Below are 22,155 nucleotides of genomic sequence, written 5' to 3' on the forward strand. Positions count from 1 at the left end.
CAGAAGCTCATGGGCCAGCTAGACTGTCTTGTGTAGCCATGAGCAGTGAGAGACCCTGGCTTGAACAAGGTGAAAGTAGGGGGGGCTGGAGAGATGGCTCAGAGGTTAAGAGCATTGCCTGCTCTTCCAAAGGTCCTGAGTTCAATTCCCAGCAACCACATGGTGGCTCACAACCATCTGTAATGGGGTCTGGTGCCCTCTTCTGGCCTGCAGACATAGACACAGACAGAATATTGTATACATAATAAATAAATAAATATTTAAAAAAAAAGAAAAAAGAAAGTAGGGGAGCAACACCTTAAACTGTCCTGACCTCCACGCGCGCGCGCGCACACACACACACACACACACAAAACCCAATTGAATAACAAGTGAGCTTCAGATGGTTCGGACATGATTTTTATTTAAGCACGGGCTTTTAGCATGGTCCACCCTGGAGCGCAGCCTTCTGCCTCACAGCTAGTCTGTGGCTACAGGGTGCTGGCGTGGCTCAACTCCACCAGAAGGTATGACTTATGAGCCACAGGGAAAACAACCCATGAAGAGAACACAATGAGAAGAACATCCACCGTGTTGCAAATCACTTTGTCATCACAGACACAAAATGGCACTCATTGTTAGTAGATAGCCACCAAACACTTGAGAGAACGGTTTTAGACAAGGTGACCGGAGCTTCGTGGTGGGAGGGACACAGGGTGCTCATCCACAATCTTTAAGTAGAAAATATTTGAAGGTCCAACATTCTCACTATCCACAAAATGATGCTAAATCAGCAAACATGTTAAAGAGCACATTAAAGGAGACAGCAGTGTCTTTACAGCTATCATCTTGAGTAGGGATTTGAATTAACTTCCTGCAGAATACAAGGAGATCATAGTCCAGCAGCAAATCATTGCAACATAGCAAGTAGATAGGGTTTTAACGCGTTACACTGCGGAGCATACAGAGGACAGACAATGATAACTTAACCATACGAAACGAGATACAAAGCTGAAATACAGTCTACTTAAATAGCTTGGTGACCAGGGAATGCTCAGTACTGTGCTAAAACGCCATTTTAAAAGTAAAATCTTTAAAACTTTGTGCTTAAACTTCTTTTCCTGTTAAACTATTTCTTATTCTTAATACTGACACCACAAATTACAAGAGGTCACAATTCCCGCCGACGCACCGACATGAAACATTGTACAGAGGGAGACGACTCGCCGTTAGTTCACAGTGTAGGACAGTGGTGTGCGCTCGGTCCGGAAGGGCTCTCGGTTAGACAGGTCCTTCGTAGACCTCTCCCGATACCCGAAGCAGTGAGAGGGGTTTCAAAAAGAACAGGAAGTGACACATCGCACACGTCAGAAGGGGAATCAACTTGGATTCTTCATGGGTGCAGCCTAAGCGACCGTCTTCTTCTGCTGTAGAAGTGCCTGAGACCATGCTGCCGTGAAAAATTCATCATGTAATTTTGTTTTCGAGTGCTGTTAAAAATCACGGGAAGGGAGCAGGCGGGGAGGGAAAGGAGAAAGAGCATGTAAGTTCCGTCATCGAATGTAGGATCTATTCTAAGGTCCCAAGGTAGCCTGATATTTTTATTTTTTTTTTTTTTTTAAATTTTCAGAGTTCAGAAATCATGCTGACTTCAGCACCTAGGGGCAGAATAATTAAAGGCTGGCCCCTGGCTCCCTGCCTTTGGCCCTGAAGGCCCTTTCTTTACAGATCCTGAAAAACATCATCTCCCCGATGAACTCCATCCCGAGGATGTGTGCACTATATCCATTACCCTAGTTACATACATCTTCAGCAGTTAGAAAAAGTGATTTGGTTACGTTAGTCAACATTTCCATTTCAAGCTTAAAAGGCTAAAATAAAAAAAACAAAAGATTTGTTAGCAGGATGAGCTAGCCTTTCCTTGTTTGGGCCCTCACACAGAAGCGATGCTGGGCTCCACTGTCTCTCAATAAGCAACTGGGGTTATATTCAATAATCATCAATAATCATCTCTTGGTGGAAGAGACACGTCGCTGAAAAGGTTCACACAGGTGCCAGGGAAGTGTAACTGAATGTATAACCCTGCATGTGTATTTATAGTCTCCCATATACGCACACACATTCCTACACGTTCCATACGTGAAGCTGATACGTATGCTGAAAACGGATATCAGGACTCCTCGGAAATTAAACAATAGTTTCTGCGACCGTCGCTGATGTTTTGGTCTGGTATTTTCCATTTTTCAGGCAGGGTTTTGCTATGCTGCCCAGGTTGGCCTCAAACTTAGGTTTCTTGGGCCTCAGCCCCCAGAGGGTTGGGGTTAGAGGCCTGCACCCCAACTCTCACTTTTCCTCACTGCTGTGAGGATCGTGTTTTCATACACTGACCCCAAGGGCAATATGTTTATACGTGGCATTAGTACGTGGCTCGAGGGCAAACCTATCAATATGTTTTAACTGTACTGAGATTCTCGAATGCAGGCAGAGATGATGTCAGTGTTGTGGCTACCATCAAGGGCAATATAAAAGGAACTTGGATTAGGGTAGAGGGAAAGGAGAATTTTACCAATCATCAATTACTACCAAGGAGTAAAATAAGTTTTTTGAACAATATATTCTAGGCACTGTACTTAGCTATAAAAATGTAGGAAGCTTTAAACCCACATCTTGGGTCTGGCCCTTGCTGCCTTCCTGCCAGCATCTGAGGTCACCTTGAGTCCTCTGCTCTATCACAGGGGCCCCTAAACCAACCTCCGTGTCTCTATTCTCCAATCTATGGAGCGTACAACTTACACCTAAGAGAACTGTCAGACTGTACGCATGTGTACTAGGCCTGATGCACACACACAGTAAATTCACACACCACCCCTGGGACCCTTTCCTTCAGAGGTGAGCTTTGTTAGTATAGTAACAATCTATCCAGAGCTCCTACGCCTCATAACAACATCCTATGCTATGATGCCATGAATCTCACTCCATGATCAACCCTGCTTTCAGATCGTTTCTTTGGATCCGCCCCTAGGCGGACTGCTCTGTGCAAGCTGCTCTGGGCTCCACCAGCCACACGGCACGCTCTCTCCACCGTATCCGCTTTCCTGCTGACAGCGCCCCTCAGCAGTGACTCTGGTTTTTCTGTTTTGAACTCCCACAACGCCCATTCCTGCAGGGTGGAATCTGGACTACTGTCTTGGCTCCCCACATGTAAGCTCCTGATAATCTGGGGCCTGCTGTCCAGCTCTCTCCACCCCCAACCGCAGCACTGCGCCTCCTGCTTGACCCGTAGGTGGTCAAGGCATGCTACCGAACCTTTGTTGACTTACTGATTGGATTCCTGCTGTAAACCATTACTCTTTAACTATAAGGAATAATTGCAGAGTTAAAGCAATGAAATTATTCTGTCAAAACACGTTCAAAGGCAAAGTATTCAAAGAAAATTTAAGATGGTTAAATATTTTACACAAAAACCCAAACAAGCAAGATACCTAGTTATTGCGTTATAACTTAGATTGAGGTGGCAGTGACCCTGTATATATGAGAATAAAGACATACTTTAAATGAAGTTGTTACTAGCATCAAAGAAAATTCTACATGAAGCTATTTTATTATAGAACTGCTTTAAAACTTCCATCTTTTTGTATAAGAAAAATATTAGCAGGCTGAAGGTTTTTAAAGAGGCTTACAACTAATTTGGGAATATCCTAATTCACTGGGCATACTGAGTCGGTTTACGTCGCTTTATCTGTGGATGCCCATGAAGCTTCACATGTGCACGGAAGAGTGACTGCTTCAGGTGTCTGGCATGTTTATAATTGAATCTAAGCAGCTACACTTTCAAAGCTTGGAGCTAACTAGTGATTTGCTTATGAGTCATTTGTATTGTGGTCTAATGAGGTGGATTTTTCCAGCTCATAAGCCTGTTCATGAACCACAGGGAATGGTAATAACCGAGTGTCCTCTGTCTCTAGGTCCATTTAGTAACCCTCAGTGAATGTTAAGCTTCTACTCTCTCTGTCTTCTAAAATCTCCAACTACAAGACTGTGTTGGAGCAGTTTTAATCACAGGAATTTTAAATACATTTAAAAATCCGTTATTGGTCATTCTGAGGGGAACTTATTATTTTGCTTTAGGTACACGTAGATGCATGATTTAGATAATGTCATAGTAGGTGCAACTGGGCTCATGAGATTAATTTTTTTCATTGCAACTACAGGGGAAAGTAGTTTTTAGTTATAAGTTCAATTTGAGCAGCAACACTCATCCCAAGGTACAACCTAGCACAGGACAAAACAATCTGTTCTGACTGTCGATATAACAACGTCTTTAAATCATTCTTCACGTGCGCCATTGGAAGAAGGGAACGTTTTTTTCTCTGAGTGGCAGTTTTCTGTAAGTGCCGACTGTGATTTCCATTATTTAAATCAATTAAATCTGATTTGGAAAGATGAATTCCAAAAGGCATGGCAAGACGGGAAGATTAGAAGAGTCTGAGGTTGTAGAGATTCGGGCATCTTATCAATCAGTAATTCCTTATTTTCATTGTATGATACACAAATGGCAACTTATCTGAAGGCAGAAATAAGGATTCAGTGACTATACTTGTATCTTCCAGAGAAACTCGGGTGAGTTTAGGATGGGTGCTGCTCTTCAAACTAACCCTGGGCACAGAGGAAGCTGTGCACCCGATGGCATGTACTTTCAGAAAGGTCCACGCCAAATACGTGGACGCACAAATGAAGGGTTCAGATTTCTCTCCTGCTTAATGGAATGAGGGTGATATTTGACCACTCGGGAAACGGTCAGGATGAGATGGAAAACCTGGACACTGTGTGCACATGTCTAGTGCTTAGCACCATTTTACTCTAGTCTGGATAAGTAGAAGTGGTCCATCCTACCGATGGGCATGACCCAGAACTCACAGGGGTTAAGAGTAAAGCTACCCCACACTGCCAATTATTAACCTTAAATCGGTAAGTCAAGGCACCTTCATGCAAATCCCCTGGCTGATAGATCTTCTGAAAGTCCGTTCACTATAGACTAGAGATCTTTTGCGTATATTCCTAATCTCATTTCTCCTAAGGAGTTTACTAACTGTGAGCTCTTCCAGCCTGTCTAAGACAGAGCCAGGCACACTTGCCCAATGAGAGAATGGTGATTCCCATACCCCAGCCTATGCCTCTATATCCGATATTACATTATCCTAGACTCCTCTTAATCTGGCTGAATTTATGTGCATGTTGAACATTCCAGTCAATGTATCCCAATATCAATATAACTGCCTTTCTCGAAAATTTCCACCTGTAAAAGGTCTTCTACAGAAATTCTCAGCTAGCTTTGGTAAAACCGAGAGTGAACAGTAAAAAGGTCTCAGGATGTAGTGAGGATGACTTACCTTACTCTAGTAGGAAACCAGTGACAGCAAATAATGAAATATAATACAAGTTAAAAAATGCCTCTCAACGCATGCAGCACTGTGATTAGTCATAAAAGCCTGATCAGGTTTAGGTGCAATATGGGATTTTTCATCTCTTTTGAAAATAAAAATTGAACATGTTATTTCTTATCCTTCAATACCCGCTATAGAGTTATGCTTAACTTTTTGATGTAATGAAACATGCAATATTTGCTCATAACCATATGTCAAGGTACACGTAGCTATAATACTACATTTGGCATAAATGTTACATATAAAGGAGAAATATTAATCATTTAATATCTACTGAACATTTTATCTGAGTTTTCAATTATTTACATTGTAGGTACTGTTAACAGCCAAGGAGAGAAGAAATGGGCTTTAATGGAGATGTCTTCTACATCAGATAACACAGTCCAATTTAATAAAGGAAAATATGCTTTGCGACAAATGTAATACGCCCATCTTCATAAATCATTTGTGCCAAAAAATGCGACAGTATCCTGATGATGAGTAGCAAGAGGGGATGGTCATGATGGAACTTATATTAAAATCTGACAAATGTGTTTAGAGCCAAAGTTAGCAGCATATTCGTTTTCAATTTTCAACAAATGTGGCAACAATTTGCTCGTTATTAAATCAATTCATAAAGGCTAACTTTTTTTTCCTGGGTGATTTGCTTTCAAGGGACACATGCAAGAAATGGGCCCAGTTCGTTATCCACATGACAGGTTGTGACTGAGACACGCACACAGGAAATGTGATGTGTGGATGGAATGTATATTGGGCGAGGGAGATTCTTAGGATAGACGCGTGAGTGCCCAACAAGAGGGGTTGAGGCAACTCCCCTTTACCCTAAGAAGCGCCCTCCTAGCATGGATCTTGTGAGGGATCTGCCCAAGTGTCTTCATAAACATTCACTGAGAAGCAGATATCCTGCACTAGCAAGTGAGTTTCACCTGATCGGCGGTGATTAGGTTATTCTGTATCATTTGGGCTTTACGGAATGAGGTCTCTCTGTCAACTAGTGAGGCTGGAAAGAACCTGCTGGTTCAGGGCAGACAGATCAGCAGGAGCTAACCGTCAGTGTGCAGGGCTCACTGGCAAAGGCCTGGCCTGATGAACGCTGAGTGGGCGGGTTCTGTCTCTGCCACTCTTTATGCTCACGACCCTCAGATCTTTCCACATACGGTCTTCTACAGTCAATCCGTTACGCTAAGCATGTTCTATGTGTCACATTCATTTAGAAGATGCCCCTATATACCTTGAAACATTTTTCAAAGGCGTTGAATTTGTTCTCATCAGACTGACCTGTCCTCGGTTAATATGGGCAGTATGGACATTACTCAGTGTAAGGTACCATGCACGGCCAGAGCTTTTCTTTCTAGAGGTTTTCAGCATGTGTCCTTGGTACGTATATACGCAAGCTGAACTATGACATTAAAGCTAGATTAAAGCGACCATCACTTGCAAAAGAGAATACATTCTAAAAGTTATTTAACTGACATGTATGTTGCAAGAAGACATTAACAGCTCTGTCTGCACGTTAACTAGGTTGTCCCCGCATGTGTGTACCCTCGTTACTCTTCCTTCATGCGGGAGAGGTTAGAAGCATTATTAGCTCATACAGCTAAAGGTTCTTCTAGGGAAGTGTAGCCAAGTAAGAAAAAGCATTTCGTCAGTAGGTTTTCTGGACACGTTCTACCCTACTTTTTAAGTACACATACTGTCGTAGTAAATTTTGTAGCATTTATGAATAACGTGACCCTCTGCTAGACTCTGTGTCTTGCAGAACTGAAGGACAACAGGGTTGCTATGGTTTATTTTCCTGAGTTATCTGGAGCTTTCTATCATACACTCATCAAATGATAAATTGTATTGCAAAGCTACCAAGTACATATTAATGACTGTCTTAAAACTTTTGTGATTCTTACATAAAGGAAATACTTTGAAACATTATAATGGCATAAAATCATATCTCGAGAACAGAGCAAAAATATCAAATATATATATAGTTCTAAAGCAGAATTCTTTAGGAATATATCTGTTAGGAATCATTTATTAAATGGAGCTCTGCGAAGTACATAATTTTTCTAAAACAAGGGAAATGCAGTACTTCTATAATTTTAACACATTTTGAGATGTCACTAAAGATAAATCATTTGTTTCTAAAATTATATGTACTGTTATCATATGGTCTAAGTGTAAACCTATCATTTCTGAGTCACTGATGACCTGGAGTTAAACAGGCTAACCAACACCACGTGCTGGTGCCCTTCCTTGTTCTGAGGGCTTTGGAGCTTTGTTTTGAAGCTCCGAGACCATGATGCATTGTGGCTGGCATGTGTTAAATCTTTAAAAAAAATCTTAAAACTCTGGGACTGAACAACAACGAAGTCTTATAATACAGATTACAGTTCCAGAATGTAATAAGAATTTCAGTCTGATGCCAGTATCATGATGCTGGCGGTTGCTTACAAAAATTAATACCAACACCAGGTATTCTAGAAGGTTCTCTTGGGGGCAGGGGGGAAGGCTTCCCGATGGAACTCTGAGAGTCTCTGAGGGAGCTGAGTTTTGTTTTCTGGTTATGAGGGTATTACACCGCGGATTCCGGGTGCTGGCAGTGGCTTCTCTAGCTAGGCGGGAGTGGAAAGTATCTATTCAAATGCAGGTATTCTGAGGATCCCTGCACCGATCAAGGACAGAATTGGCATCTGCTTTCTGCTGAGAATGGGAAAGTTCTAACGTTTCCGGGGGAGCTGGTAATGCGTAGTTAGTGCTCTAAGCCCTGTTTACGCAGGTCGTCTGGGCAGAAGGCTTGAAAGAGATGTGGCTGCTGACTCTAAGTCAGTTCACAAGAAGCCCCGAGGTGCTTTAAAAAGTTGATGCTCAGTTTTTAGTGCAGTTGAGGCAAATCCTCCAGAGGAAGGCCAGACTCCCCAGAGATTCTGAGCATCCCTCAAATGGATCTCTTTGCTCTAAGGAGAGAGTTCAGGGCGTGCTGGCTCTAGGATTTGGATTCTGGTCGAATTGGTCGTATTTCTCCTTCTCCTCACTCTGTACGTCTATGTGATTGTTTACAGTCTTTAGGAGCCCAAGTGATTCTACTCTCCTGGAAATAATGCAGTTGGAGGAGATCAATAGCTACAGGAAATATCAGCCTCATGTTTAGATCCAAGGGTCTGACTGTTCCTATCAACTTAGGTTTTCGTCTCGTGGAGGCAGAGCCCAGCAAGTGGTCCAGAAGCAGCAGCGCACACGGTGGGAGCTTGTGTGGGGGACCGGGGTTGCTCTTGGAATCGGGGTTGATATGGATGCCATGCAAGCAGGTGCCTCGGTGACAGCTAAGACAAGGGCTAGCTCAAGCCTGGAGAATTCAGCTCATGGCTATGACAGGAAAGAAAACAAATCTGGTAGGTTTCCTACCAATTCATGACTGAAATTTGCTTTCGAAATGACTGAAATCAGCCACACGGCTGATTTCATTTTGGATCTGGCAAACAGAATGAATGTTTGAACCTATCTACCGAGAAGATTCGCCTCTCCTTGCCAACAACTTGGAGCCACCAGTTCGAACTCGACGAGACATAGGCGTCCCCGTTTTACAGGAACTAGATTGTTAGAGAAAAAGCAAGTCATCTCGTTGCAAGGGAACAGTCAACCCAGCCAGAGGAGAGTAGTGACAGCAACTCTACAGGGGACAGACAAGGGGGAGGACACCCTTAACTCTTGGGGGTGGGGTGGGGCTGTCTGTTCTAGTTCAACCAAATCCTTAAATGCAGAACGCCTCTGCGGCTGATACAGGTCTTCATCATGGGCTCATTCACTGTGAACACTCTGTCTACGGACCAGCAGAGATCATTCTTTTAGAAGGTCATTCTATTTTGTAAGGCAACCCAGATCAAGCATAAGACATCACTTCCCATTTACCCAGAGACTTCCGTTTTGTTGAGTTTGATCAATCCTGCCAGTCCTTAAACAAACATTTTACTTATCGAAGCTTTCTAAAGCCTGTGAAGCTACGTTTGGGGTTTTGTTATACTTCACTGTTGACTCGAACTAGCCTGAAGCTGCTGAAGAATGTTAGCCACAGTGGACTGTGGGGGCCTTCTCATCAGGTCTACTTCTTCCTGAACCAAGGAGCATGCCAGGTCAAAGGAACGTCAGACCTTTCTGAATGGACACAGGGTGCTAAGCAGCAGGTACTCACAGGACGACCTCCACATGGTCCAAAGCCCACTGATCATGACCTGTTCCATTGTGACGCGGCTGCCACCAGCGCAGCAACACTCCTTTCATCCGTGCCTCCCTGCGTCATAGACAGAATGACAAAGCAGCTGAATATTTAAGACCTTTCTTCCAGTAGGTGAGCTGAAGATCTCAGACAATCTGGTGGGCTAATCTAAGTCAAGACCGTGATGTACACAGAATCCAGATTTGCTTAGTGCCTAGTACTCTTCCAAGCAGTATGGAATTTTATTGGCAGCTTAAGGCTCGTGGTCTCTTTCTCCCTCCTTCCCTTTGTCCTAACAGTATCTAGGAAAGCAACCTGTTTATCCACGAACATGAAATGCTCTCTGGGACAGGTTCTGTGCTAGCGGTTTGGTGAACAAGGCTAAGCAAGGTTGACATGGTTGCATATTCCCCAGATTTCCAAATGGTCACTCTAAATAGAGGCTCAAGGTTGCTGCTTTCCAAAGGACTAGAGAAATATGCACAGTGTCTTTGCACTTAGCTCTCCATCCATTCCCTCTTGTCCTCCTATCTTGATTGACTATTTGCCTCTGGACCTCTGGTAAACAGCAACACAATGCTGGTGGTCTGGGCTCTCCTGGCTCTGCCACTGCCCAGGCTCATGGCATTGACCCAATAACCACCCAAATCCCACGTCAGACTCAAGGATTCCCAGGAATGGGCAGGAGATCACGCACTCCCCTTAGGGCCACTTACAGAGGGACGTTGTAAGACACCCGCTGAGCCTGCATAAAGTCCTTTGGCTGGTGTTGAGCGATGACATGCCAGGTGATGCCATTGTTGACGCTGTACTGCAGCAGCACAGCCTTGTCCACTGCGTGGGGGCCGCTGAGGTCACTGTTGCAACTGTCTGTCTGGGACGTGCTCCCAATTTGTAAGACAAACATAATTTTGCTGAAGAAAAAAGTTACAGGGGAATCAGTTTCAGATGAAAGTTGGAAACATTAAAGGAGGAAGAAGATCTCAACCTTTGTTCTTCCTAAAGTTCATAATTCCTGAGTTCATAACACAGTTGGGTTTTGTGGGCTCCATGTCTGGAGATTCAACCGGTCGCACACAGAAGATATTCAGAAAAAAAAAACCTGTCCTGAAAGTGTACAGCCTTTATCGCCTTTATTATCCCTCAAGCAAGACAGTGTATCATCCGTCTGGAAGGTTTATACATTGTATTTATATATTTATACATTGTATTTATGTCTATACATTGTGCTCATATGTTTATACATTGTGTTTATATGTTTATACATTGTATTTATATATTTATACATTGTGTTTATGTTTATACATTGTATTTATATGTGTATACATTGTAGTTGTATGTTTATACATTGTATTTGTCTGTTTATACATTGTATTTGGACACCGTAAATCACGCAGAGATGGGACTCACACAGGAGCTTTAGTGTGGATTAAGTGTGAGTACTGCATTGAAGAGGGATTTGAGCATCCCTGGGGATTCTGGAATCAATCTGCCATGTTTACTAAGGGCTGACTGTGTAATCAAAATATGAATAAACAGTCTGACTTTCAAAGATGTGTCCCTCTTTGCAGGATGCTGGAAACCAGTTTAGTATACACCCCCAACCTTCTGTTCCCTAAACAGTCACATAGGCTGGGCAGCTGAGGACAGGGAACACAGCCCCAGTCTGTGTGCTGTTTGCTTTTTACGAATCGCTCCAATCTGGACAGCATCTGGACAAGGATAAGTGATCATGTCTATTTTAGGAGAGGCCAGATGAGGAAAAGCTGAAGTAGAGCCTACAGGCTCAGGCTCACTTCTCTTCTCCGCTAGGTGTCGTTCCCCAGACATCCTTCCCCTTGGAGGACACAGCTTTCTGTGTGTGCATGTATGAACATGACTGTGTGGTGTGTGGGTTTGTATGTATCTGTATGGGGTGTGCATGTGCACGCATGTGTGTGGGTTCCGGGGGTCGATGTCAGCTGTCTTCTAGATTTTGAGACAGGGTCTCTCCCTGAACCTGGGGCTTACTGATTCAGTTATCCTGGCTATCTAGCAAGCACCAGGCATCCTTTCCCTGCCTCTCCAGGGCTAGGATGATAGCTGTACGTCTACACTTGGCTTTGTGTCAGTCTGGGGGGTCTAAACTTAGATTCTCATGTTTGCATGGTACTCATTGAGCCAACTCCTCAGCCCTAAAGACATGGATTTTTAAACACAGAAGCATATCCCCATGAGGTTCCCTGCGTGGCTCCTGGACACTTGCCACTGCTTAGCAGGAACTCCAGTCCAGTGCATGGCTGCATGTTAAAACTTCGGCAAAATGGCTGCTGAGGAGTAGTGAAGAACTCAGGGTCTCCCTACCTCACTTCTGTAATTCATGCAGTTTCTGCTCATTCTGCTCTGAATTATGAATAGCCATCTCCTACACATGTGAATAATTAAAGATCTCATCATCCTTCATTTCTATTTACTGAACTTACAGATGCTAAACATAGGTATACAATTGAATATATATATATACATATATATATATATACACACCTTTTCATGTTATATTTATGAATCGGATATGGCTAACATTAACTTATCTATGTAGATTCTCATTGTCCATTCTTTCTGTTACATTTAGCTATTTCTACTACGGTATCACCACTTAACTCGTTCATGTGGGAAGAAATAACAAAGACTTCCTAAGGTAAATTTACACAGCCATCATTCTGAGCTGTTAGCACACACAATGGTCCTTTGATATTAAGGCTCCTTGGATTAGTGGACATTGTTGCATGAAATTCATGATCAGGTCCGGCTTGTGATCACTTCTGTGTCTTGAACATGGCACAAGGGTTTGCTCACCTTGCTCGAGTGAGATCCAGTGGCTTGGTAGCAGCTTGTCTTATCTGACAGCCATTGAAGTAGAGTGAGTCTCCGTGGGCATAGGGTGCCAGCTGTCCACAGCCACTTCCGATGGTGCCACCCTGGATGGTTTCCCAGTTGGCTTCAGTGACTCTTGCTGATTCAAAATTATCTTTAATGTAACTTGGAAGCTCGTGACTGAAGACAGAGCAATCATCCCCTGGGGAAAAGGATCACAGGGATTGGCACCGGCTGGAATAAACATAGTCCTCCAAGAGCGCAATAATATTCAATTTCAGGTATAGCCGCCCATACTGCAAGAACAGTGAAGTACCAGAATGCATCAGACCCAGGAGCAACCATTTCTCATGTATTTAGGTGACTGTTGACTTATGCTGAAAAAAGTCCCAGTAGTTTTGAGTCAGCGCTCATTAAAACGTGCACGTGAATGCACTTAATCTATTCTCTACACGCTATAGCGTCTGGCCGGGCCGGTGTGTTTACCAGTGCTGGGTCTCAGCAGGGAGCTTACACCCTGGCATAGGAGGCCAACCTAATTTCTTTTTTTCCCCAGCACGATTTTCTAGAAACTAGATACACTGTGTTCTGGTTCTCATCTCCCTTTCTCCTCGATGGATCCTCGGAGCAGAGTCTATGTCTTAGTTCCTTACTGGATTCTAAACCTAGCACAGCATTTAGCAATGAAGTTGGGATAAATAAATGAACACTAAGCAAACTGGAAACGTCCCTCAGAAGCCACGAGGATGAGATACTGGTGTATGAGACATTAAATGAGGGAATGTGTGCACGCTTATATGTCTCCTTGATTTCAACGTGTTCTACACACCCGCGGTAGTTCAAAACCAGAAGGCTCTGCTTCTGTTGGATCAGGGAAGCGGGAAAATTCCAGACAGCTGGGCCTTCTCATGAGACGTGGGCTTCATTAATTTGCCCAAAGTTAAAATTCTTCGGCTAATACCCAGGCAGACTCAGCTGGCCTCAGCAGCAGTGATAACGGGGGAGGAAGGAGGTGGGGAAGGAATTTTCAACACGAGACCTGTGCCGGTGCCTACATTAATCACATCCATTTCATCTGGAGGCGAAGGAACAGCATCGACCAAGAAATTTAAATGGAAGCCACTGTGGAATTCATATATATATATATATATATACATACATACATATATATATGTGTGTGTATATATGTATATATGTATAATATATATATATCCTAACATCATATTCTTGGGGAAGTTGTATAATCTGGTCTTCTTTAGATAAATTAGCTGTGAGAACTGGGTGATTGGGCAGAAAGATCCAGGATCTGCTTGTCTTTACCGGTTCTGTGATTCTGACACATCCCTTAGCCTCTAGAGTCTTAGTTTCCTTATTTATTGGGTAGGAACAGTCATCTTGAGCACAGGGAACTTGCAGGGCCGTCATAAACTCTAAGTGGCTCTCGAGAGTGGCGACTGTCTGTGCAAACGGTAACACAAGACAGTGCGAAGTTCATCAAAGAGTTCTCAGCTCTGCTAAACGGCAGTTGTTAAGCTACGAAGACACAGGAAGCATTCAGTGACACAGGTTGGAACTGGAAAACTTTAGATGAAGGGAAAGCGGGACCGGCAGGCGTTTTCCTACCATGTGAGGAGCTGAGACACGCTAACTCAAAGACACTCAGCTTCTAGAAGGCCAAGAGGTAGAAATTACTCTGGTTGTTTGATGAAGTTTTTCCTCCTCTAGGTGGCGATGTGACCCGAGAAGCAGAGAACTCAGGTCACTAGCTACAAAACGTGGAGTCTGACAGACACTGACGTCAGGACAAGGCTGGGAACTGAGTGTTGGGGTATAGCTGGGACAGGAAACTCATATGAGGGATAGGGACGTCTTGAGTGGATTCATCCTGACTCACTGACTTACAAACATAGTCATTATGCACAGAATTTATCAAGTTGATTTCAGTCTTCTATTTAATGCATGCATGTGAGGCAACTCTCAGTATATTTGTATATGCAGGTGCAAGAGTGTGCATGCACGTGTATGCATGTATGCAGTGACCAGGAGACAACCTTAGATGTCATCATCAGGAATGTCATCCACCTCCTTTGAACGGGGCTCATCAATTAGTCTAGACTAGCAGCCAACTCAGCCCCAAGGAACCTTCTGTCTCTGTCCCCAGAGCTTACGATACAAGTGTGTAACGCTGTGACTGGCCTCTGTCCCCAATGCTTACAAGTGTGTAACGCCATGGCCGGTCTCTGTCCCCGGTGTTTACAAGTGTATAACGCCATGGCTGGTCTCTGTCCCCAGAGCTTACAATACAAGTGTGTAACAGCATGGCTGGTCTCTGTCCCCAGAGCTTGCAAGTGTGTAACACCATGGCTGGTCTCTGTCCTCAGTGCTGACAAGTGTGTAACACCATGGCTGCCATTTTTATATGAGTTCTGGGGACTGATCTCAGGCCCTTGAGCTTGCAAACCAAGCGTTTTTCTGCCTAAGCTCTCCTCCCAACCCCTCAGTCTACTTCTCAAACTGGGTTTCAGGAAGCAGAAGGGGAACTTTGTGGGGAAGAGGACCATATGTGTGAATATTGTAACGGAAGCCAGTGTGTTGTAGAACAGCTAAGAAGAATTTCAAAATGCTTTCAGGAACAGATCTCAAGTCTGTACGAGAATTCATTCTAAAGATGGTAACTCAGTGGTCAAAGGTTGTCAGCCTCACACTGCTAAGCCTGACTTTTCCATCCATTTCCTACTGTACTCCCTGTGTACGTGAGACAGGAAGCCCAGTGCCTGCTTCAGGAGCAGCACAGGGCTGTGTACTTCCTGTGTATGTGAGACAGGGAGCCCAGCACTGTGTACTCCCTGTGAGACAGGAAGCCCAGTGCCTGCTTCAGGAGCAGCACAGGGCTATGTACATCCTGTGTATGTGAGACAGGGAGCCCAGTGCCTGCTTCAGGAGCAGCACAAGGCTGTGTACTCCCTGTGTATGTGAGACAGGGAGCTCAGCGCCTGCTTCAGGAGCAGCACAGGGTGCAGACCTTGGAAGCTCTCGTCGCAGATGCAGACAGCACCGGTGGTGCAGTAACCATGCCCGCTGCACAGCTTGGGACAGGCTTCTCCAATGTAGACGTGGTCGATGGCCCAGCTTTGCTTCTCAGTTTCTTCCCCTTTCTGGATCCAGCGGAACTGTGTGGCACTGAGAGACCCAAGGAGAACAAAGGGAGTCAGCAGCCATTCGTCTGCCTGTCTTGTCTAGCCTCTGCCTGTGGGAATGGCGATCTGAGGAAAGAGCTCAAATTTCTACCCAAAGCACCCCAAAAGCAACAGTTGACTCATCCTCCAGATGGGGTATGTGTCCTCATGCGTCTTTCTGAAAGCTGTATCTTCTCTAAGGCTTTCTCTTTTTTTGCCTATGTGCATGCATGTGCTTATATGTAATGTATACTTGCATACAATGGAAGTCAGCGGTCGGTCTCAAAAGTTGTTCCTTCTATTGAATTTATATGAGAATTTACACACACACACACACACACACACATACACACACACACAAAACGTATCATTTTCCAAATCTTTCAGTGAGATAAATGCTGCTTCTGGCAATATCCCATGTTGTCCTTGTTATCTTCAGCTTTCTGTAACCTGGCAACCAGGAGGCATGCATGTCTGCATGATCAGCACAGCCTTTAGGGGACCAGAACACTAGAGCAGAACTGGCCCCAACTCTAGCGTCTGTGTAGGATCTACCATTCAGGATATGTGAGCGACTGTTGCATGTATATGATACGTTGTTAAAAGGAAATCTGAGCTCTGTGAATAATTTCCAAATATATTCCTTTTCTTTTTTTTCCCTCTTGGGACACAGAATGGCAAGAAGATGAAAGGGTCTTCACGTTGTCCCATCTTTCTGTATGACTGTTGAGCACTGGTTCTCAGCCTTTGGGTCACAACCCCTTTGGAGGTTTCCAGGACTATGGGGAAAGGTAGATATTTACATTACCGTTCATAAAAGTAGCAATTTACAGTTACAAAGTGGCAACAGAAGTTCCACAACAAGAGGAACTGATTTAAAGGGCTGCAGTGTCAGGGAGGCTGAAAACACCGCTGTAGAGGCTGACCTTGGCAGACAACCCACCTGGAGGAGACGTGGTCCGGAAGCTGGATGGTGATCCTTCTCCAGCTTGAGCTGTTGACAGCGTTGTAAATGGTGGCTTCGTGGAACTGAAACGGGGAGCAGCCAATGCTGTTGGAGGAGGAGGGCAGGCACTGGGTCTGCACGAGCTGCCAGGAGTCAGAGCTGTAGCAATCAAAATCAGAAACACACATGAGCAACATGCCAGGGAATGCCAGGCTGGGATTAAAACACACGTGATCAACACGCCAGGCAATGCCAGGCTGGGATTAAATACTCTTCATGTGAATTTCTTTGTTTTAAAAAGATTTCTTTAAGTTCTATGTGTATGAATGTTTGCCTGCATGAATGCATCTGCACTACAGGTTTGCAGTTCCTGCAGAGGCTGGAAGAGGCAGTCAGAGCCCCTGGGTCTGAAACTACAGACAGTTGTGAGCCTCTGACATCTGGGAACTGATGTCATCTTGGGAAGAACAATCAGTTGGGACGGGGAGAGTGGGTAGATATGATAAAAATACCATATATATATATATGTGTGTGTGTGTGTGTGTGTGTGTGTATGAAATTCTCGTAGCATAAATAAAACAAAAATAATGAAATGCCTTCTCATTAGATGCGTGTTACTCTTTAAAACTACATTAGTGTATTCACAGAAACAATAAAATGATAACATGTACAAGAATGAATTCTTATACACTAGAATATATTTAGAACCAGCTGACAACATAATATAATTAAGTTTTCAAAGTCCCATGTCAGGCTCCATGTACCACTGCAGGTGTGTCAGGACTCAGGCTCCATGTACCATGCGGGTGTGTCAGGAGTCAGGCTCCATGCACCATGCGGGTGTGTCAGGAGTCAGGCTCCATGCACCATGCGGGTGTGTCAGGAGTCAGGCTCCATGCACTACTGCAGGTGTGTCAGGAGTCAGGCTCCATGCACTACTGCAGGTGTGTCAGGAGTCAGGCTCAATGCACCATGCACCTGTGTAAGGAGTCAAGACTTCAGGAGCAGCTCATGTCAGATCATTGACTTATTAAAAGTTTTCTGAAGGTTGGGTGAAAATGAGCAACTGACCAGCATAGTTCTACCAGAACAAACTTAATGTCTTACTTATTTTTAAATATAATGTTTCTTAGCAGTGGCCCAGTGTGAAAACTGATTTTTTCTTTAGTTTGAAAAAAAAAACGAAGGCATATGAAAATTATATGAACATACACAGGAGCTGACAGGGCTTCCCTAGGTTGCCAGGGTGCCTCAGTTTACCTAGTCCTGGGATTACAGGAACCCTAATCTCCTGAAGGCTTTTAATACTTAAAACGTCTTCCAATCCACTTTCAATACGCAAATTGCTTCTTCGCAAGTGGCCACCTTAACATTAGGCATGTGTTTAAATTATGTTTTCAAGTCTGGAAGAAAGGTAAAATGGTTTCACAGACCTTGCATCCTTAGTGTATTCCAGCATTACAGAGTGAAGGTCACCACACGAGGAGGCTTCACAGCCCACCACAATCTAAAACAAACAGAAGCAATCAATATATAAGCTAGACTAAGTGATATCCAATGTGGCTAATCAGAAATCCTATTTCTCAGCCTCGGGGCTCTAACGGGCAATCAAGTATTCAGAGAAGGTTTCACAAGCAGCCTGACGGTGCATGAAGAATTCACTCTTAGAGCTGAAAAGACACGCAACTTTCACAGAAGCTGAGAATTAAGGATTTTAAGGTATTAGCTCTACTAATTTAACTAATATATCATATTACATAAATTTAGATAAGCTAAATTGGCTAAAGATATTATGAGGAGAATTTATGGAAAGAAATTGAAAGAGTCTAATGCAAAACATGCCCACTGACATCTTAACTTCTTAGATGCTGCTGTTACGTTGTCATTTGGGAGTGAAAAATAACAAATTTAATTACTTTAATATCCATTCTTATTGCTGTTTCTCCTTTTCGGTATTATCAGCAATTAAATGGTGGAGTCACTAATAATGCATGAATGCTAAAAAATTTGGCGACTCAATTATAAGTTCTGATAGGTGATTTAATCAACAAGTCCTTTTTTGAACTACTGGTATCAGGGAAGTTAGTGCTAACATTTCAGGCCTAATACTCATAAATCAGACAATTCCAATTCAAGGTTAGAATAAGACGCGTAGTCCAGTAATAGCAGCGGGAATCGAAAAGACACACACATAAAACACAGTTGGTTGGACGGATTGGAAGATAATCCATCCGCTGGGTGCTTGCGAGCTGACCCCGAAGGACGGAGCGCATCTGAGGGTCGAGGTGGCAGAAATCCCGTTTAGTTGGAATCCAGAGCTCTGGGAACAAGACCGGATGGAAGTACAAAGGGTTGGAATCCTGGGGACAATGCTGGAGTGCCGAGCCGAGATCGACTCAGATAAACAAGTGTTTGCTCTTCACTTTCTAAGAACAGGGAGCCACTGAAGGCTTGAGGAGCGGAAGGATGGACCAAGAGCTCTGCTACACAAAGCTAATCTGACTCCGACATCCAAGTTAGGGATGGAGAGAGACGGGGGTGTGTGTCAGACGGGAACTTGGCGGATATGAATGGATGTAACATTGCAGAGAAGATCCGTTGGAGTGGGAGAGGAACTCAGGGATTAGACGGCACAGGAAGTGATGGACGCTATGTGCAGAGTGAAAATTAAGACAATTTAGGACATTAAAGCTATTTAGTGGCGCACGGTGGTGTCGTCAACAGAGAAGGGGAAATCGGAAAGAGGGGCAGTGTCAGAGTAGAGATGGTGACTTCGCCGTGACACAGATGCAATCAAAGTGCTCATGTGTGAGTCGGAAATGTGTAGAGACTACTGGTGATACAGCTCAGGAGATAAAGGGATCTGGAGCTAAGCCTAGTGACCTGAGTTTGACCCCTGGGGTCCACATGGTGGGGGAGAGAACTGATTCTTTCATGTTGTCTTTTGGCCTCCACATGGGCACCATAGTGGTGCAGGAGAATTGTCTGTATTCTGTCAATCATGTTTTAAATAAATGCTGATTGGCCAGGCAGGAAGTATAGGCGGGAAAAACCAAACAGGAAGTAGAAACGATGTAATGAGAACAGGAGAATTCTGGGAAGGAGGAAGTTTACTCCTCCCACTCCTGCCCAGACCACCGAAGCAGCAGGATGTGATCTGCCCCACTGAAAAAACATACTGAGCCACATGGCTAATGTAGATCAGAAAAATGGGTTAATCAAGATGTGCGAGTTAGTCAGTGAGAGGCTAGAGCTAACGGGCCAATCAGCTTATAATTTATGGAGACCTATGTGTGATTTTCTTTGGGGCTAAACAGCTGTGGAAAACTGGGCGGGACAAAAACCACAACAAACAAGCCAGCCCTCATGTTACACCATAGCACACACATGCCATACACAGACACAGTAGATAAGTAGATGAATAATAACATCACTTAAAATGCAAATATAAAGCCGAGTTGTTAGTGAGCCAGCCAAGGTTAGAGATCCAGATTTGAGACTTGTGTTTCTAGTCACAAGTTCTAAGCCAGAAGATGGCGTGAAATTCTTAGTGATCAAAGGCAGGGGAGAGCGGGTCTCCCCTGCACCGAGAAATGCTGATCTTGGAGGCGGAGGGAAGTAGATGTCAAGGAGAGAAAAGAACAGAACAAGGAGAGAGCTTCTCCTCAGATGCAGAGGGTGAGGACAGTGTTGGAGGGCGGCGGAGGTGACAGACTCGGGTAGGCAGAGTCCGTGGTAACCTAAATTTCAGGGGACAGATTCACTTTCATTAAAAAATTATTTTATTTGTATGTGTATGTATGGGATGGGGAGCATATGCACATGTTTGCAGGTGCCTGTGGAAGCCAGAGATCGGATCCCCTGGGAGTTGGAGTTGCAGGGGATGTGATCTGCCTGACGTGGGTGTTGGGAACTACATTTAGGTCTCCGAGAAGAGCAGCAAGCATTCCTAACTGCTGAACCGCCTATCTGTTCCCCTTTTATTTTAAATAAATTGATTTGTTTGAAGAAAGAAAATTACAGAGCCCTTCATCTCTGAGTTCCCAGAACCATCCAGGGAGGACACAGCGTTGACCAGAGAGGGACCAGGAGAGGGGAACTTTGGCTTGGAAGCTCGTGGGGGATGACACGAGAGATGACCTTGAGATGTGATCCTTCACATCACAAGAACATTTTCTTAGGGCGTGGAAGCACTGGGAGAGCTGGCTCATCTCTAAGGGGAGTCCAACCTAGAGCCAAAAGTAAGCAGATTTAATTTCTGCTAAGAAGGTCGCAAATCCATCTTTTAAAACAAGGTCATTTAGAATAACTGATGTTTGTAAAATAATATAATAACTAAATGCATTTCTGTAATAACTTTAAAAAGTGTGTTTGATATCAGAGAGAGAGAGAGAGAGAGAGAGGAACAATTGCCCTGGCTTTATCGTCCTCATGTTTACTAATTGCTCTCCAATATCTTCCTTTCTAGCCTATGTAGTATAAAATACTAAAAAAAATTCTCTAGTTCTTTGAGGCTTTGGGAGTGGCAACTGGGCTAATGTATAGGTTTGTGAAATTGGAGACAAAGAAATATCAAAAAATAAACTGAAAAAGAATAGCTGGAGAAGCAAATGGTTTAACAAGGTAAGCAGGGAAGAGGAGCAGGGGGTGACCGGAGAGCCACAGAGGGCTCCGAGCATCTATTTAAGCTCTTCACTTTGGCAGATGAATGTACGAGCTACAACACAGCTATATTTCTTGCTATATCTTAACACCACAGATTTTTATCTACACTCAAATAACCGTACTTGAAGAAAGGCCTTTGTAAAACGTTACCGCAGTTAGAGTGTCTTTTAATGGCTGAAATCAATCATCTGCAGTTGTCAGAACAAATCCCTCTCCCACAGCCCACATAGGAGCTGCTGTTTTCTGTATCATTTCCCCTTACTTTAAATTGCATCATGTATCCCGGCTGTATGATGAGCTCGCGGGAGGAGAGAGCATTGTGGGTCTTGTCCTTCTTTTTGTTGGGCCAGTAGAGGTGGAAGGACGGGTTGCCACAGAATCCTGCTGTCCTGACTGCGTTAGGGTAAAAACTCCAGTTTTCTTCGTGGGAAGATCCTTCTGTTAAAGAAGTGGGAAACAATGCTGTATGTTATATTTTTCTCCAGCTAAGATGCTTAATGTTAAATTACTTTTGCGTTTAATACTGAGGGTGATTATTTTATCTAACTGCCTTAATATATAAATTCTAGGTGGGAGTGAAGGTCAGAGCAAAGCTACTGAAGGCTGCTAGCACAACCCCTTTGCTATAAAATGGTAACTGTTTTTCTGGGTAGATGTTCTACTTCCTCCTGGGCATCTGCTGTTATAATTTAAAAAAAAAAGGTGACGAGAAAGAGAGAGAGAGAGAGAGAGAGAGAGAGAGAGAGAGAGAGAGAGAGACAGACATCGTGCAACAGAGTTCACATGGAGGAGTTTTTATTAGGGGAAAGGAAACATAAAGGAGGGAAGGGGAGAGGGGAGACCGGCCTCTGGGAACAGGAGCAGCAGAGGAAAAGAGGAGAGGAGAGG

At 43.9% G+C, this 22,155-nt stretch overlaps 1 protein-coding gene across 5 annotated transcripts in view; it reads right to left on the minus strand.

Annotated features, from left to right (window-relative positions):
- Positions 1–380: 380 nt before the first annotated feature.
- Positions 381–22,155, minus strand: part of Reln (reelin) — a 441,277-nt gene continuing 419,502 nt past the window's right edge. The window contains exons 57-66 of one of the 5 annotated variants that reach the window (XM_026784680.1): positions 21,530–21,705; positions 18,036–18,109; positions 16,600–16,761; positions 15,503–15,660; positions 12,463–12,682; positions 10,344–10,541; positions 9,604–9,702; positions 8,921–9,004; positions 5,370–5,375; positions 381–1,469 (exon numbers count right to left, since the gene is read on the minus strand). In XM_026784680.1, the coding sequence (XP_026640481.1) occupies positions 1,373–1,469; positions 5,370–5,375; positions 8,921–9,004; positions 9,604–9,702; positions 10,344–10,541; positions 12,463–12,682; positions 15,503–15,660; positions 16,600–16,761; positions 18,036–18,109; positions 21,530–21,705 (1,274 nt within the window). In that variant the 3' untranslated portion in view covers positions 381–1,372. Of the gene's footprint in view, positions 1,470–5,369; positions 5,506–8,920; positions 9,005–9,603; positions 9,703–10,343; positions 10,542–12,462; positions 12,683–15,502; positions 15,661–16,599; positions 16,762–18,035; positions 18,110–21,529; positions 21,706–22,155 lie in introns of all 5 variants that reach the window. The other 4 variants (XM_013350437.2, XM_026784681.1, XM_005358367.3 and 1 more) reach the window with 4 other exon arrangements.

Source organism: Microtus ochrogaster, chromosome 26 (assembly GCF_000317375.1).
Source record: "Microtus ochrogaster isolate Prairie Vole_2 chromosome 26, MicOch1.0, whole genome shotgun sequence".
Lineage (NCBI taxonomy): Eukaryota > Metazoa > Chordata > Mammalia > Rodentia > Cricetidae > Microtus > Microtus ochrogaster.